Source organism: Bombina bombina, chromosome 5, assembly GCF_027579735.1.
Source record: "Bombina bombina isolate aBomBom1 chromosome 5, aBomBom1.pri, whole genome shotgun sequence".
Classification (NCBI taxonomy): Eukaryota; Metazoa; Chordata; class Amphibia; order Anura; family Bombinatoridae; genus Bombina; species Bombina bombina.
The window spans coordinates 893353495-893373250 of NC_069503.1; the positions used below are offsets into that span (position 1 = coordinate 893353495).

The 19756-nt window shown below is 39.5% G+C and overlaps 1 protein-coding gene across 1 annotated transcript in view; it reads left to right on the forward strand.

The window, feature by feature from the left end:
- MRPL15 (mitochondrial ribosomal protein L15) overlaps positions 1-19212 on the forward strand; it is a 36066-nt gene extending 16854 nt beyond the window's left edge. Inside the window, exon 5 of the mRNA XM_053715045.1 lies at positions 18627-19212. Within this exon, the coding sequence (XP_053571020.1) occupies positions 18627-18964 (338 nt within the window). The 3' untranslated portion in view covers positions 18965-19212. The remainder of the gene's footprint in view (positions 1-18626) is intronic.
- The last annotated feature ends 544 nt before the right edge of the window (positions 19213-19756 follow it).

Here is a 19756-nt window from a genome sequence, read left to right on the forward strand (position 1 = left end):
TCAGAAAATCCGCCTCCCAGTTTTCCACACCTGGGATGTGGATCGCAGACAGGTGGCAGGAGTGATCCTCCGCCCATTGAATTATTTTGGTCACTTCTTTCTTCGCCAGGGAACTCCTTGTTCCCCCCTGATGATTGATATACGCAACGGTCGTCATGTTGTCTGATTGGAACCTTATGAATCTGGCCTTTGCTAGCTGAGGCCAAGCCCTGAGAGCATTGAATATCGCTCTCAGTTCCAGAATGTTTATCAGGAGAAGAGACTCTTCCCGAGACCATAGACCCTGAGCTTTTAGGGATTCCCAGACCGCGCCCCAGCCCACTAGACTGGCGTCGGTCGTGACAATGACCCACTCTGGTCTGCGGAAGCTCATTCCCTGGGACAGATGGTCCAGGGTCAGCCACCAACGGAGTGAATCTCTGGTCTTCTGATCTACTTGAATCATTGGAGACAAGTCTGTATAGTCCCCATTCCACTGTTTGAGCATGCACAGTTGTAATGGTCTTAGATGAATTTGTGCAAAAGGAACTATGTCCATCGCTGCAACCATCAACCCTACTACTTCCATGCACTGCGCTATGGAAGGACGAGGAACAGAATGAAGCACTTGACAAGAGCTTAGAAGTTTTGATTTTCTGACCTCTGTCAGAAAAATCCTCATTTCTAAGGAATCTATTATTGTTCCCAAGAAGGGAACTCTTGTCGACGGAGACAGAGAACTTTTTTCTATGTTCACCTTCCATCCGTGTGATCTGAGAAAGGCTAGAACGATGTCTGTATGAGCCTTTGCTTTTGACAGGGACGACGCTTGAATTAGAATGTCGTCCAAGTAAGGTACTACTGCAATGCCCCTCGGTCTTAGAACCGCTAGAAGGGACCCTAGCACCTTTGTGAAAATCCTTGGAGCAGTGGCTAACCCGAATGGGAGGGCCACAAACTGGTAATGCTTGTCCAGAAAAGCGAACCTTAGGAACTGATGATGTTCTTTGTGGATAGGAATATGTAGGTACGCGTCCTTTAGATCCACGGTAGTCATAAATTGACTTTCCTGGATAGTGGGTAGAATCGTTCGAATGGTTTCCATCTTGAACGATGGTACCCTGAGAAATTTGTTTAGGATCTTCAAATCCAAAATTGGTCTGAAAGTTCCCTCTTTTTTGGGAACTACGAACAGATTGGAATAAAATCCCATTCCTTGTTCCTTTATTGGAACTGGGTGTATCACTCCCATCTTTAACAGGTCTTCTACACAATGTAAGAATGCCTGTCTCTTTATTTGGTTTGAGGATAAGTGAGACATGTGGAACCTTCCCCTTGGGGGTAGTTCCTTGAATTCCAGGAGATAACCTTGAGAAACTATTTCTAGCGCCCAGGGATCTTGAACATCTCTTGCCCAAGCCTGAGCAAAGAGAGAGAGTCTGCCCCCCACTAGATCCGGTCCCGGATCGGGGGCTACTCCTTCATGCTGTTTTGTTAGCAGCGGCAGGCTTCTTGGCCTGCTTACCCTTGTTCCAGCCTTGCATCGGTTTCCAGGCTGGTTTGGGTTGTGAGGCATTACCCTCTTGCTTAGAGGATGCAGAATTAGAGGCCGGTCCGTTCCTGAAATTGTGAAAGGAACAAAAATTAGACTTATTTTTAGCCTTGAAAGACCTATCTTATGGAAGGGCGTGGCCCTTTCCCCCAGTGATGTCTGAAATAATCTCTTTCAATTCTGGTCCAAATAGAGTTTTACCTTTGAAAGGGATGTTAAGCAATTTTGTCTTGGATGACACATCCGCTGACCAAGACTTTAGCCAAAGCGCCCTGCGCGCCACGATAGCAAACCCTGAAGTTTTCGCCGCTAATCTTGCTAATTGCAAAGCGGCATCAAAAATAAAAGACTTAGCCAATTTAAGTGCGTGAACTCTGTCCATAACCTCCTCATATGGAGTCTCTCTACTGAGCGACTTTTCTAGTTCCTCGAACCAGAACCACGCTGCTGTAGTGACAGGAACAATGCACGAAATTGGTTGTAGAATGTAACCTTGCTGTACAAAAATCTTTTTAAGCAAACCTTCCAATTTTTTATCCATAGGATCTTTGAAAGCACAACTATCTTCGATAGGAATAGTAGTGCGTTTGTTTAGAGTAGAAACTGCCCCCTCGACCTTAGGGACTGTCTGCCATAAGTCCTTTCTGGGGTCGACCATAGGAAATAATTTCTTAAATATAGGGGGGGGGGGGGGGGGGACAAAAGGTATGCCGGGCTTTTCCCACTCCTTATTTACTATGTCCGCCACCCGCTTGGGTATAGGAAAAGCGTCGGGGTGCACCGGAACCTCTAGGAACTTCTCCATCTTGCATAATTTCTCTGGAATGACCAAGTTGTCACAATCATCCAGAGTAGATAACACCTCCTTAAGCAGTGCGCGGAGATGTTCTAATTTAAATGTCACAACATCAGGTTCAGCTTGTTGAGAAATTTTTCCTGAATCTGAAATTTCTCCATCTGACAAAACCTCCCTCATGGCCCCTTCAGATTGGTGTGAGGGTATGACAGAACAATTATCATCAGCGCCCTCCTGCTCTTCAGTGTTTAAAACAGAGCAATCGCGCTTTCTCTGATAAGTAGGCATTTTGGATAAAATATTTGCTATGGAGTTATCCATTACAGCCGTTAATTGTTGCATGGTAATAAGCATTGGCGCACTAGATGTACTAGGGGCCTCCTGCGTGGGCAAAACTGGTGTAGACACAGTAGGAGATGATGTAGTATCATGTTTACTCCCCTCATCTGAGGAATCATCTTGGGCAATTTCATTATCTGTGGCAGTACTGTCCTTACTTTGTTTGGACACTATGGCACAATTATCACATAAATTTAAATGGGGAGACACATTGGCTTTCATACATATAGAACATAGCTTATCTGAAGGTACAGACATGTTAAACAGGCTTAAACTTGTCAACAAAGCACAAAAAACATTTTAAAACAAAACAGTTACTGTCTCTTTAAATTTTAAACATAAAACACTTTATTACTGAATATGTTAAAAAGTATGAAGGAATTGTTCAAAAATTACCACAGTGTCTTAAAGCATTAATAGTATTGCACACTAAATTTCAGAGCTTTAACCCTTAAAATAACGGAACCTGAGCCGTTTATAAATTTAACCCCTATACAGTCCCAGCTATAGTCTTTGCTGAGACCCAACCAAACCCAGAGGGGAATACGATACCAATTGACACCTTCTAGAAGCTTTTCCAGCAATTTTTAGATCCTCACACATGCATCTGCATGCCCTGCTCTCAAAAAACAACTGCGCAGTAATGGCGCGAAAATGAGGCTCAGTCTACAACTAGGAAGGCCCCCTGACTGGAAAAGGTGTCTAACACAGTGCCTGCCGTTTAATAAACGTTCCCCAAGTTTATAAATGCAAATTGTCAGCATAAATATGAATAAAATGCCCAAATAAAGCAATCGATTTAGCCCATAAAAATGTCTACCAGTTTTTTAGCCCATAATAAGCCCTTTATTCTGTTTGTTTGACTAAGAAAATGGCTTACCGGTCCCCATGAGGGGAAATGACAGCCTTCCAGCATTACATCGTCTTGTTAGAAATATGGCTAGTCATACCTTAAGCAGAAAAGTCTGCTAACTGCTTCCCCCAACTTAAGTTAATTCATCTCAACAGTCCTATGTGGAAACAGCAATCGATTTTAGTTACTGTCTGCTAAAATCATCTTCCTCTCACAAACAGAAATCTTCATCCTTTTCTGTTTCAAAGTAAATAGTACATACCAGCACTATTTTAAAATAACAAACACTTGATAGAAGAATAAAACTACATTTAAACACCAAAAAAACTCTTAACCATCTCCGTGGAGATGTTGCCTGTGCAACGGCAAAGAGAATGACTGGGGTGGGCGGAGCCTAGGAGGGACTATATGGCCAGCTTTGCTGGGACTCTTTGCCATTTCCTGTTGGGGAAGAGAATATCCCACAAGTAAGGATGACGCCGTGGACCGGACACACCAATGTTGGAGAAAGCCTGGTTTCTAGTTACCCACATACGTTGCTCATCAGATCTGCAATAGTTTGGATGCTACATACTGCACCATTGCTTTTCCTTCTGTGACTGCAGCTCTCATAGCTGTTCTCTTATTTTATTCCTTCAAGTTTCTGGATGATAAAGCCCTACCTCTTCATACTGGGGCTACCATTATGGAGCACAGTTATTTTTACATCCAGTGTAAAAAAAAAAAAAGAAAAAATAGACACTCAACTGAGACAGATCAAAAGCTAGAAAAAAAATATCCAATAGCATATCAGTCTGATACTGTCGAATGACAGCCCAGCCCTGAAATACCAGGCAATTCTCCTCTGAACAAGAGAAAACATGTGCCAGACGTATGTTTTGGCCTCTTGGTGACTCATCCTGAGGTGAAAATTGCATCCTTCTAAGGCATGTGTACATGAGTCCACATTTAGTTTCCCCTTTTACTCTTGGGGAGAACCAAGAGCAATTTGCTTACATAAAAAGAAAATAGAGACTTGCACTCAACTAAGACATATCAAAAGCTGGATAAACTTCCTTGCAACTTTCTTGCTTGTCCAGATTGCATCTTTCTGTATGTATTTGTATTATGACCTTGAGGAAAGTCTCCCTAACGGATGATGGGGGGGGGGCGACAACCATATGTGGACTCCTTTACCAATGTGCTTAAAGGGACGTGGCTGCACCTCACTGACGAGGCCCAAAGGAGGCCGAAACTATTGTCTTGGGTTGCCATTTCCCTTGTAAAGAGGAATACTGTCTGGTGTTTTGTGTCTGGACTGGGATCAGATGGGATCAGACTGATATACTTCAGGAAAGTCCTTCTCTGTGAAAAACACAATTGGTCTAAAACTACATCCAAGTGGTAACCGGGACATAGAACAAGCCACTGGGCTGCTGTTCATTGCAGGCATATAGCTTTTCTTTCTGTATGTATTCTTGCACCCAGTGTCAGAAGCTGTGACCCTTTACAGATCAGTGAGGTTTACAGTTATAACATTTTTGCAGCAGCTATATTACTCTATTGATTGATTTGCTTTTTAAATATATTTAGTTTACCTTTAAAATGGAAAATCAAATTGAAAAATGTAAAGCTCACACTCTCATGTACACTAACCCCAACTATACAGCTGACAAAAAGCTACTCTGTGAGTGTGCACTGCTTCTTTCTTTTTATACGGTGTGAGAATAGCTAAGCTCCAAGGGGGCTGCTCCCACCTTTAAAGGACCAGTCAACACAGTAGATTTGCATAATCAACAAATGCAATATAACAAGACAATACAATAGCACTTAGTCTGAACTTCAAATGAGTAGTAGATTTTTTTTCTGACAATTTTAAAAGTTATGTCTTTTTCCACTCCCCCTATACCATGTGACAGCCATTCACAAATGCATACACGTACCATGTGACAGCCATCAGCCATTCACAAATGCATACACACTTATTCTTGCACATGCTCAGTAGGAGCTGGTGATTCAAAAAGTTTAAATATTAAGACTGCACATTTAGTTAATGGAAGTAAATTGGAAAGTTGTTTAAAATGGCATGCTCTATCTGATTAATGAAAGTTTAATTTTGATTGAGGTGTCCCTTTAAGCTATTAAAATAGAACTATTTTGAATAGAGCTGCAGGCACAGGAGGAAATAAAAAACATGTTATTTAGTAACTATTGTTTTGTATTTGTGCCCCGCAGTTTAACCTTTTCACACCAGGGCTTATTTGTCTAAATCGGAACAAACTAAATCGAATGTAAAAATTTACATCAAGCCATTGTTCATGCGATCGCTTGATTTCAATGATGGGATCGGGGGGGGCCTATGACAATAGGCAAGGCCTCCAGCCCACTATCCCATTCAGGAAGCGCCGAAGGCTTCAGTACATCCAAACGGCTAAGACGTTCCATGTCGGCATTAGACTTCCTAATGGCGGGAAGAGGTTAATGTCCCTTTAAAAGCCCATTAAATGTTAATGAATTGCTAGGTGTCACAATGTAATTAATGCAAATGTTAGCTTGAGAATAATATGTAGATTTGTTTTTAAAATATTGTTTAAAAGAAAGTAACGTGAGTCGCAGTGTTATATGTTAGGTTTAATAAAACTACTTTTGGCACCTGATATGTCAGTGTTAAAGTACAGCATACAAAGATCTGTGCAAAACCAATAAACAAATGCCTAATCTGAACTTTCACTCATGTATACTGGTTATCTCCTCTGCTGAGGTAAGTTAGGGACAGTTATAAATGAGCTTCTAGATTAAAGGGCCATTATAGTGAAACAAGACCATGTCATTTTATCACTATTAACCCTGCAGGAGGCCCTAACGAATGTGTACAATTTTGTTTTTACTGTAATGTTGTAGTATTTAATGTTTAATTTGTAATATGTTATTGTCTCTCCCAGACAGCACTGTTATTAAAGGGCCACTCAATGCAGCCAAGTTGCATAATTAGCAAGTGCATAATAAAAAGACAAGGCAATAACACCTACTCTTAATTTTAAATCAGCAGTAGATTTTATATTTTTTGATTTTTTAGAAAAATTTATTTTTTCTCCAATTTTCCAGCCTCCTGTTTCATGTGACAGACATAAGCCAATCACTAGTACACGTGAGCTTGTGCACATGCTCGCTAGGATCTTGTTACCCAGAAAGTGTGAATATAAAAAGAATGGAAGTAAATTGGAAATTCTTAAAACTGCATGCTCTTTCTGAATCAAAAGTTTTGACGTGGGTGTCCCTTTTAGCATAATGTCAAATCTTTATATTATGACATTAGTGATATCCAAACAAATAAAAAATTTTTTATGAAGCTACAATAGCTTTAGTGGCTTCATCTTCAGAGCAAATAAGTCTTTTGTGTGTAAAGTATTAAACTATTGATACAATGCTATGTGACGCAAGACCCTTTTTAAGACTATTATACATGTATAAATGTGCACACTGTTAATCTCACAATGATGCCTTATGTTATCTCCTGTTTGATTGCTTGCGTTTGATTTTAAAGTTTGATATTCCAAGTAAATTAGTCTGCTTTCCACTTGTTCTTGTGTGCATATATTTATGTCCAACCTCTAATTGAAAGGCGCATAAATGTCGTTGGGCAGTGTAGTAGGGCTTTCAGTGAGAAAGGTGCGCTCAGGAATTCCTCTATTGATAATAGTGTGAGGTGGTTGGCTTCTGATACCCATTCAATTGCAAAACGGGCTAAAGTAGCAATGTTATACTTTTTAATATCTGGAAAGGATAAGCCTCCTTCTTCCATTCTAGGTGTTAACTTGGCTATAGACAGCATATGTCTTTTGTTATTCCATAGAAAATTGCACATTCTGCATTAAACCTTTTGTTATCTTGGGTCAGAATAAACAGTGGAATATTTTGCATAATATACATCAATTGGGGGAATAAGATAGATTTAATAATCATTACTTTGGCAGAGAGATAGGGAAAGCACTCCACTGTTGTAATTTCTCCGATGCCTTTTTAAAAAAAGGAGCGTAATTTAATCTGTACCATTGTTTTGGGTCAGCATGGAAATATATTCCTAAATATTTAATACTAGGGGGCTCGCGAAAGGGGTGTTCTTGTAGGCTCTCTTTGTTTTTATGTACCCATAAAATTTCGGACTTGTTGGCGTTAAATTTTATAGCCCGAAATAGAGCTAAACAGGTCAATGATCTTTAGGGCCTGTGGTATATTTTTCTTTGTGTTTTTGACGTATAACAGCAGGTCATCTGCGTAAAGGGGTAGTACAAGTTTTTGTTCCCCCAGCCTAATTCCTTGTAGTTCTTCCCGCATCATTATAGCAAGCGGTTCTATAGCCACATTAAATAGTAGCGGCGAGAGTGGACAACCTTGCCTCGTCCCCCTATATAATGTGAAATTTGTAGTATATAGCTACCATTTATTAATATATTAGACCTCTGATGGTCATATATTGTTTTAATGAATTGCAGAAACTGACCTGTAAAGCCAAATTGAGATAAAGTAAAAAACAGGTGATCCCAGATTATAACATTAAATGCCTTTTCGGCATCGATTGTTATTATCGCAAAATCCTGTTTAATTGTTGTTTTTTCAGAGAGTTTATTTTGTAGATATTCTAATACTAGCGCTACCTTCCATGTGTTTTTGGTTGGGGATCTTTGGTGCATAAAGCCCACCTGATCGGGATGTATAATAGGATCTAAACATCCTTTCAATCTGTTGGCGATAATATGAGTTAATAGCTTATAGTCTACATTAAGCAATGAAATAGGTCGGTAAGACTTAGGATCTAGCGCAGGTTTACCCTTTTTCAATATCAATGATATTGTAGATTCAGAAAAGTACTTTGACATACTTTGACCACCAATAAAATAACCATTGAACAATTGTACTAGAACATCTACTATCTCTATTTTAAGTATTTTGTACATTTCCCCAGGAATTTGCTCCGGGCCAGGAGCTTTAAGTTTAGCATTCTTAATGGCTTCCATTACTTCATCACTGGTTATTGGTCTATTTAAATCATTATCTATTACTTGTGATAACTTAGGGAAATTGATTCTTTGCCAAAAATTAACTTTGTTATCAGCATTGATTTCTTTGGCAGCATATAGATTTTGATAGAATTCTTTTTAGCCTGATCAGTTACTCTTTCTGTCCCATCGTGGATAGCCTCTATTACATTGGACTTTTTCCTTGCTTTGTCTAGTCTAGATAGAAACTTAGCTGACTTCCCGTATTGACCTTTATATTTGGCACTTATCTTTAATTCTTCCCCTGTAACTTTCTGGAATAAAGATTTCCCTTTCCGTTTTGGCCCCATTGTATTTATCTCTTAGTCTCCTAGAGGGGTTATTTATATATTTACGATATGCATTCTGTACTTGGTTGGAAAGCTGATTTTTCCCTCATTTGCAGCTTATTTTTTTTTTAAATCATATATGCTTTAATCTCTCCTCTTAAATAGGCTTTCGCAGTTTCCCAAAATATTTCGGTTTTTTCTCTATATAATCTGTTTAAGAGGGAAAATTCTTTCCATTTATGTATTAGCCAATTATTAAATTGAAGGTTATTTACTAGATATTTTGGGAAGAAAAAATTGTTTCAATTTTCTGAAATGAATGTAACTGTATATCTAAAGAGATAATTGCATGGTCAGAAATCAGAATGTCATATATCTTTGTTTGAATCTCTAGTTTAATCAAGGAGCTAGATAACAAAAAAAAATCTATTCTAGATAGAGAGCCATAGGCTTTCGAATCACAGGTAAAGGACCTTGTATCTGGGAATTGAAGGCGCCAGATATGTAATTTCAGGTTTTTACATATTTGCTTAAATATTTTGGCCTTCTGACCGGAAAAAGTGCAATTCCTGGGACTGAATTTGTCTAGGGTTTCTGATGGTATTAAATTAAAGTCACCTGCTAAAACTATATTCTGATCCATAAAGTTAGTTAACATAAAGATTAAGCTATTCCAAAAAATAGGGTCTGTTTTGTTAGGGCCATAGACATTACAGATCAGCATCTTGAAGCCCTCAACCTGTATCTCCAAGAGAACCCATCTCTCATCAGGATCTAATGATATTTTTATAATATTATATGTCAATTTCTTCTGTTAAGTGTGATCAGTCCACGGGTCATCATTACTTCTGGGATATTACTCCTCCCCAACAGGAAGTGCAAGAGGATTCACCCAGCAGAGCTGCATATAGCTCCTCCCCTCTACGTCACTCCCAGTCATTCTCTTGCACCCAACGACTAGATAGGATGTGTGAGAGGACTATGGTGATTTTATTTAGTTTTATTTCTTCAATCAAAAGTTTGTTATTTTTTAATAGCACCGGAGTGTGTTATTCCTTCTCTGGTAGAATTTGAAGAAGAATCTACCAGAGTTTTTACTATGATTTTAGCCGGAGTAGTTAAGATCATATTGCTGTTTCTCGGCCATCTGAGGAGAGGTAAACTTCAGATCAGGGGACAGCGGGCAGGTTAATCTGCAAAGAGGTATGTAGCAGTTTTTATTTTCTGACAATGGAATTGATGAGAAAATCCTGCCATACCGATACAATATCATGTATGTATATTTTACATTTGAGTATTCTGGGGAATGGTACTTCACTGGAATTACACTGTGTATATAAACTTTAGCCTATTTGCAAGCAACAGGCTTTTTACTAATTTATGTTAAACGTTTTTGCTGGAATGTAAAATCGTTTTCATTTTCTGAGGTACTGGGTGAATAAAATGTTTGGGCACTATTTTTCCACTTGGCAGTTGCTTGATCTAATTCTGACAGTTTACTGATCTCTCTCACTGTTGTGTGTGAGGGGGAGGGGCCTTTTTTGGCGCTTTTGCTACGCATCAAAAATTTCAGTCAGAAAGTCATTGTTGTTTTCCTGCATGTTCCGGTTCATCTCTACAGAACTCAGGGGTCTTCAAAGCTTGTTTGAGGGAAGTAAACTTCACAACAGAGCTGTGAGATTGTAGTTGACTGTGATAAAAAACGTTTATTCTTAAATTTTTTTAGGCCATCAGGGTTAATTATTCTTTGCTAATGGGAACAAGCCTTTGCTAAAATTGTGTTTTGTTTTACAAAGTTTGATGCTGTAACCTTTTCAGTTTATTGATTTCAACTGTCATATATCTTTCTGTGCTTCTTAGGCACAGTACGTTTTGCATTGTATTTTACTTGTATAATATTTCCAAGTTGCAATTTTAGTTGCTAGTGTGTTAAACATGTCTGATTCAGAGGATGAGACCTGTACTATTTGTACTAACGCCAAAGTGGAGCCCAATAGAAATTTATGTACTAACTGTATTGATGCTACTTTAAATAAAAGTCAATCTGTACAAATTGAACAAATTTCACCAAACAACGAGGGGAGAGTTATGCCGACTAACTCGCCTCACGTGACAGTACCTACATCTCCCGCTCAGGAGGTGCGCGATATTGTGGCGCCCAGTACATCTGGGCGGCCATTTAAAATAACATTACAAGATATGGCTACTGTTATGACTGAGGTTTTGGCTAAATTACCAGAGCTAAGAGGCAAGCGTGATCACTCTGGGGTGAGAACAGAGTGCGCTGATAATGCTAGGGCCATGTCAGATACTGCGTCACAACTTGCAGAACATGAGGACGGAGAGCTTCATTCTGCGGCTGACGGTTCTGATCCAAACAGATTGGATTCAGATATTTCAAATTTTAAATTTAAGCTGGAAAACCTCCGTGTATTATTAGGGGAGGTGTTAGCGGCTCTGAATGATTGTAACACAGTTGCAATACCAGAGAAAATGTGTAGGTTGGATAAATATTTTGCTGTACCAACAAGTACTGACGTTTTTCCTATACCTAAGAGACTAACTGAAATTATTACTAAGGAGTGGGATAGACCCGGTGTGCCGTTCTCACCCCCTCCGATATTTAGAAAGATGTTTCCAATAGACACCACCACACGGGACTTATGGCAAACGGTCCCTAAGGTGGAGGGAGCAGTTTCTACTTTAGCTAAGCGTACCACTATCCCGGTAGAGGATAGCTGTGCCTTTTCAGATCCAATGGATAAAAAGTTAGAGGGTTACCTTAAGAAAATGTTTGTTCAACAAGGTTTTATATTGCAACCCCTTGCATGCATTGCGCCAGTCACGGCTGCAGCGGCATTCTGGATTGAGTCTCTGGAAGAGAACCTTAGTTCAGCTACTCTGGACGACATTTCGGACAGGCTTAGAATCCTTAATCTAGCTAATTCATTCATTTCGGAAGCCGTAGTACATTTAACTAAACTTACGGCTAAGAATTACGGATTCGCCATTCAGGCGCGCAGAGCACTGTGGCTAAAATCCTGGTCAGCTGATGTAACTTCTAAGTCCAAATTACTTAATATACCTTTCAAAGGGCAGACCTTATTTGGGCCCGGTTTGAAAGAAATTATCGCTGACATTACAGGAGGTAAGGGCCACGCCCTGCCTCAAGACAGAGCCAAACCTAAGGCTAGACAGTCTAATTTTCATTCCTTTCGGAATTTCAAAGCAGGAGCAGCATCAACTTCCACTGCTCCAAAACAAGAAGGATCTGTTGCTCGCTACAGACAAGGCTGGAGACCTAACCAGTCCTGGAACAAGGGCAAGCAGGCCAAGAAACCTGCTACTGCCCCTAAAACAGCATGAATTGAGGGCCCCCGATCCGGGATCGGATCTAGTGGGGGGCAGACTTTCTCTCTTCGCCCAGGCTTGGGCAAGAGATGTCCAGGATCCCTGGGCGCTAGAGATAATCTCAGGGATACCTTCTGGACTTCAAATACTCTCCTCCAAGAGAGAGATTTCATCTGTCAAGGTTGTCAACAAACCAAACAAAGAGAGAAGCGTTTCTACGCTGCGTACAAGAACTTTTGTTAATGGGAGTAATCCATCCAGTTCCACGGTCGGAACAGGGACAAGGGTTTTACTCAAATCTGTTTGTGGTTCCCAAAAAAGAGGGAACTTTCAGACCAATCCTGGATTTAAAGATCCTAAACAAATTCCTAAGAGTTCCATCGTTCAAAATGGAGACTATTCGGACAATTTTACCCATGATCCAAGAAGGTCAGTACATGACCACAGTGGATTTAAAGGATGCTTACCTTCACATACCGATTCACAAAGATCATTACCGGTATCTAAGGTTTGCCTTTCTAGACAGGCATTACCAGTTTGTAGCTCTTCCATTCGGATTGGCTACAGCTCCAAGAATCTTCACAAAGGTTCTGGGTGCTCTTCTGGCGGTACTAAGACCGCGGGGAATCTCGGGGGCTCCGTACCTAGACGACATTCTGATACAAGCTTCAAGCTTTCAAACTGCCAAGTCTCATACAGAGTTAGTACTGGCTTTTCTAAGGTCACATGGATGGAAGGTGAACGAAAAGAAAAGTTCACTCGTTCCACTCACAAGAGTTTCCTTCCTGGGGACTCTTATAGATTCTGTAGAAATGAAGATTTACCTGACAGAGGACAGGTTAACAAAACTTCAAGGTGCTTGCCGCACCCTTCATTCCATTCAACACCCGTCAGTGGCTCAATGCATGGAGGTAATCGGCTTAATGGTAGCGGCAATGGACATAGTACCCTTTGCTCGCTTACACCTCAGACCACTGCAACTGTGCATGCTAAGTCAGTGGAATGGGGATTACTCAGACTTGTCCCCTTCTCTGAATCTGGATCAAGAGACCAGAAATTCTCTTCTATGGTGGCTTTCTCGGCCACATCTGTACAGGGGGATGCCATTCAGCAGACCAGACTGGACAATTGTAACAACAGACGCCAGCCTTCTAGGTTGGGGTGCCGTCTGGAATTCTCTGAAAGCTCAGGGACAATGGAGTCAGGAGGAGAGTCTCCTGCCAATAAACATTCTGGAATTGAGAGCAGTTCTCAATGCCCTCCTGGCTTGGCCCCAGTTGACAACTCGGGGGTTCATCAGGTTTCAGTCGGACAACATCACGACGGTAGCTTACATCAACCATCAGGGAGGGACAAGAAGCTCCCTAGCAATGATGGAAGTATCAAAGATAATTCGCTGGGCAGAGTCTCACTCTTGCCACCTGTCAGCAATCCACATTCCGGGAGTGGAGAACTGGGAGGCGGATTTCTTAAGTCGTCAGACTTTTCATCCGGGGGAGTGGGAACTTCATCCGGAGGTCTTTGCCCAAATACTTCGACGTTGGGGCAAACCAGAGATAGATCTCATGGCGTCTCGGCAGAATGCCAAGCTTCCTCGTTACGGGTCCAGATCCAGGGATCCAGGAGCAGTCCTGATAGATGCCCTGACAGCACCTTGGGACTTCAGGATGGCTTATGTGTTTCCACCCTTCCCGATGCTTCCTCGATTGATTGCCAGAATCAAACAGGAGAGAGCATCAGTGATTCTAATAGCACCTGCATGGCCATGCAGGACTTGGTATGCAGACCTGGTGGACATGTCATCCTGTCCACCTTGGTCTCTACCTCTGAAACAGGACCTCCTGATACAGGGTCCTTTCAAACATCAAAATCTCTGAAGCTGACTGCTTGGAAATTGAACGTTTGATTTTATCAAGACGTGGGTTTTCTGAGTCAGTTATTGACACCTTAATACAGGCTAGGAAGCCTGTTACCAGAAGGATTTACCATAAGATATGGCGTAAATACCTATATTGGTGTGAATCCAAAGGTTACTCTTGGAGTAAGGTTAGGATTCCTAGGATATTGGCTTTTCTACAAGAAGGTTTAGAAAAGGGTTTATCTGCTAGTTCATTAAAGGGACAGATCTCAGCTCTGTCCATTCTGTTACACAAACGTCTGTCAGAAGTGCCAGACGTTCAGGCTTTTTGTCAGGCTTTGGCTAGGATTAAGCCTGTGTTTAAAACTGTTGCTCCGCCATGGAGTTTAAACCTTGTTCTTAACGTTTTACAGGGCGTTCCGTTTGAACCCCTCCATTCCATTGATATAAAGTTGTTATCTTGGAAAGTTCTATTTTTAATGGCTATTTCCTCGGCTCGAAGAGTCTCTGAGTTATCAGCCTTACATTGTGATTCTCCTTATTTGATTTTTCATTCGGATAAGGTAGTTCTGCGTACTAAACCTGGGTTCTTACCTAAGGTAGTCACTAACAGGAATATCAATCAAGATTTGTGTCCAAATCCTCCTTCGAAGAAGGAACGTCTACTACACAATCTGGACGTAGTTCGTGCCCTAAAATTTTACTTACAGGCAACTAAGGAATTTCGACAAACGTCTTCTCTGTTTGTCGTTTACTCTGGTCAGAGGAGAGGTCAAAAGGCTTCTGCTACCTCTCTTTCCTTTTGGCTTCGTAGCATAATACGTTTAGCTTATGAGACTGCTGGACAGCAGCCTCCTGAAAGAATTACAGCTCATTCTACTAGAGCTGTGGCTTCCACTTGGGCCTTCAAGAATGAGGCCTCTGTTGAACAGATTTGCAAGGCTGCAACTTGGTCTTCGCTTCATACTTTTTCCAAATTTTACAAATTTGACACTTTTGCTTCCTTGGAGGCTATTTTTGGGAGAAAGGTTCTTCAGGCAGTGGTTCCTTCTGTATAAAGAGCCTGCCTATCCCTCCCGTCATCCGTGTACTTTTGCTTTGGTATTGGTATCCCAGAAGTAATGATGACCCGTGGACTGATCACACTTAACAGAAGAAAACATAATTTATGCTTACCTGATAAATTCCTTTCTTCTGTAGTGTGATCAGTCCACGGCCCGCCCTGTTTTTTTTAAGGCAGGTAAATATTTTTTAAATTATACTCCAGTCACCACTACACCCTTGGTTTCTCCTTTCTCGTTGGTCCTTGGTCGAATGACTGGGAGTGACGTAGAGGGGAGGAGCTATATGCAGCTCTGCTGGGTGAATCCTCTTGCACTTCCTGTTGGGGAGGAGTAATATCCCAGAAGTAATGATGACCCGTGGACTGATCACACTACAGAAGAAAGGAATTTATCAGGTAAGCATAAATTATGTTTTTTTGTTTATCAGGATAGCTACTCCTTTTTTCCTTCTAGAACAGGGGGTGGCAATCACCTCCCCAACCCATTTGGCTTTAAGTTTAACGACTTCCTCTTGTTTCAGGTATGTTTCTTGTATTAAGGCTATGTCAGGGTTATGTTTACCCAGTTGTCTAATTATTGTTTTCCTTTTGATTGGGGAGGTGATGCCACCCACGTTCCATGAAAGCAGTCTGATATTACCCTTCATCTAGTAAATAAATATATCATACGTAAGCTGGGAGACACAGGTAGGCGAGCAAGGGAACAAGGGGGGGGGAAGGGGAGGGAGAGAAGGTAACCATCCGCAACAACAAAGAAAGGAAAAGAAAGAAGGGAGAAAGAGAAAGAAAGAAAAATTATATACAACAAAAACCTTATCAGCCAAGGCGTAATACAATTTTGGCAGCAAGAGCAGCCTAAGTATCAACTTAATAACTAACATTCTTAACTCTAAACTCTTTATATTTAGACATATTTTCCATTTTAGACAGATACAGTAACAGAGTACCTAGAAGACTCAAGCATATTCTAATTTGTAGCTGTACAGACCTCATGTGAGTGTTAGCTTGTGATCTTTGAAATAACCTTTGGCTTCTTCTACATTGTCTAATCTGACTATGCCTTCCTTCTCTTATATAATAATTTTTGCGGGGTACACTAATTTTGCCAAAAAGCCTTCTTTTATCAGCTTAGTACAGAAAGGGGCCATTTCTTTCCTCCTAAAAGCAGTATCAGCGGAATAATCTTGAAACAATAGAATTCTATTTTCTTCTATATGGAAATCATCTGTTTTCCTATACAGACGGAGAATATTTATCTTATCTTGAAAGTTTAGGAACTTGACCAAAATTGGTCTATGCATATTTTTTCCATTGGCTCTGCTTCTAGGGGGTCCCAATCTGTGCGGCCGTTCTACCGGTATTGGCAACTGAGAGAGGTCTAGGCCTAGAGCTTGGGGCAATATTGTCTCAGCAAAGTGTAATAAATCTTTTGGTTGATCTGACTCAGGAAGACCTATGATTTTTTTTTTAATTATTTCGCCTTGAGCGGTCTTCAAGGTCATCTAACCTAGCAGTCAGAGTCATATTTTTCTTTTCTAACTCTTGAATTTTTTGAGACTGATTATTAGCTATATCTTCCACTTCTGAAATTCTATCTTCTGCTTCTGTGAGTCTGTTAGCGAATACTTTTAATTCTGACGATAGACTAGAGATTTGGATTTTAAGTTGTTCAAATTGGGGAAGAAAGATATCGCTAAGTTGGGAGATTAAGGGTTGTAAGTCTGTCTTTTGATTTAAGCCTACATTGATATTAAAAATATAAAGACATTATTTAACACTATCGAAGCATGGCAAAAACTTAATATAATGTTTAAAGCTAATTTTGAGATTTCCCCATTTCTCCCGATACAAGGTAACCCAAAATTTATACCTGGTCTATCACATGAAGTTTATAGGACGTGGATGCAAAAAGGTTTGCTCTATGTATATCAATGTTTAGATAACATGTCCCAAATAAGATCCTTTGAGGATATTGCGAGAGAATTCTGTCTATCCAATAAGATTTTTTTGCTTATCTACAGATTAGGCACTATATAACAGGAATTAAAAAAACAAATCTAGACACGAATGGCTGGGGGGAAGTTGAAATCTATATAACGAGCTATAAACTAGGTAAACACAGTATAGCTCTTCTATATAAAATCATGCTGGCAAAACAGGCCCAATTGTTTAGGGATAATTTAGTCCAGAAGTGGAATCTTTCCTTTACGGATATCTCCGCAGAATCTTTGACTGCTAGTTTTAAATGGGTACAGGGAGCGAACATCTCTACAGTCTGGAAAGAATCACATATAAAATTACTCAATAATGCTTATATGACACCTTGGAAAATATCTAAGTGGTACTCGCATTCTGCAGAAAAATGTCCAAGATGTAACAATTCTCGGGCAGATATAATCCACTGTTTTTGGAACTGTCCCAAGATAGCTCAGTTCTGGAGAAAAGTAGAATTTTGGCTTAATAAGCTATTAGATTTTAGGTTAAAAATCCAAGCTAAACATATTTTTTTTTCTCTAACATAGACCATAATAGAGCTAATATCAATCTTATTAACACGGCAATTATGCTTGTTCGCAACCTTATATTAAAAGACTGGAAGAATAGGAAAGCACCCACAATGGGCAGTTTCATAAACACTATACATGCCCAGATAATTTTTGAACAAATGAGTATAGTCCCCTCAGAAGAAAAAAGGATCAGAGATTTCTTCTTGAAATGGCTAAGAGTTATCTTGTCTTATCCGTTGACTACTCAGTTTCTCCTCGTTCGTAATTTTCGTAGATCGGAATTCTTCGAGACGTTGATTCTCTCTGTTTTTCCAAATTAATGGTATTGATCTCAGTTGTAGAAAGAGGAAGGAGGGGAAAATGAATAGTCAAATCCAAGCCTATATTGAATATAAATAAATTTAAGAATCCAACGCAGGGTAGAGGTGGGGGAGCGGGGGTGAGAGGGGAGGGGATCTTTTATATCTATATTTTTTTTTTTTTTTTTTTTTTTCTCTCTTCTCTCTTCTTTTTCTCTTTCTCTTTCTTGTTATTTTTTGTTTTTTAGAAAACCCCCAATTCGGTATAGAATCCAGTTACTAGAACTATGCAGGGATCCTGCAAACATTTACTTAGAAAGCTATAAGTATAAAATTTTGTTATTTTGCTCTAAATTTTTAACGGAAGCTCTATTATTAGGAGGAGTATCCGCATAGACGCTTCATTGAACATATTTTGTTAAAAAATAGGTACAAAAAAAAATAAAAAAGTGATATACTGTGATAAGTGCTTTATCTATACTGTATCTATAAGAACCCTGTATCTTCTTGATTTTTTTCTATTTTTGTTTTCGTGATTTTCTTTTTGTTATCTGTACTGTATATCGAATTGGTCAATAAAAATATTTAAAAAAAAAAAAAAAAAAGGCGCATAAATGTAATTAAGTTTTGAATGGAAGTGTTTTTAAGATACTTTTTTCTTTCTATGTCTAAATTTTCTTAAAACCGTTAATCTCCTGATTTTCCATGTTTGTTTTATCCGCAGAGAAACTTTGCAAACCAATTCCATTTTTCATGCGTGGACAGCCCATTCCCAAGCGAATGCTTCCTCGAGAGGACTTGGTAAAGTATTACACAGATCCTGCAAATCGTGGCTACCTGGCAGATCCGGCAAAAGTTTTAGAAGCCAGGAAACAGCTTGCCAAGAAGTACGGCTACATTCTTCCTGACATTACCAAAGATGAACTATATGAGATGCTTAGTACACGGAAGGATCCCCGGCAAATTTTCTTTGGCCTTGCACCTGGTTGGGTGGTAAATATGTCTGAGAAGAAGATCTTGAAACCCACCGATGAACGATTGCTTACATATTACAGCTCATGAGAGGGGGCAGCAGTTTTGTGGAAGCTTTAAACAATTCACTATTCAAAAACCTATTTCATATGTGAAACTATTGAAATAATTTTGCATTATGGCTCTGGTTTATATGGCCTGGTTAAGATTTTTCTTGTAGCAGAGCTACGCAGCACTTCCAGTAATCTTAATCCTACTTCTACATACATGTTTTTTATGTACAATTGTGGTCAGTGGGCATGATCAAATTAAAGTTCAATATCTGTTTTCGCTCTTTATTTTGTTTGTTTACTTTTTTTATTTTTGTGTCGTTAAACTTTGTACAGTTACAAACGCCCAAATCAGGAATTCCAAACTTTTTTCTGAATTTAAAATTTTTAATGAATGTTTTTTCTAAATAAACATATCAAAAATGTACTCCCCACCCCAATAATTCACAATCTTTTCTGCCTGGGTCGTTGGTTTGGTTTGTGTCCCCTTTTCATTAATTCTGCCATTTTTTAAAAAAAATTTTTTATTCCACTATGACTTAAAAGGACAGTATACAGTAAAATTATATTTCCAATTACTTTTTTACTAACTGCAGAGTATAAAATATGAGAATTAGCTGTTGGTATAATCAGATCTCATTACTTTATCACATTGTATACATATAGATACTTCTTTGTTATATCTATCCATAACCAAAGATCAATACTTGGAGAGAACAATGGAAAATTTTAATTTTATTAAAGGGTCACTGTACCCAAAAATTTTCTTTCGTGATTCAGATTGAGCATGAAATTTTAAGCAACTTTCTAATTTACTCCTATTATCAAATTT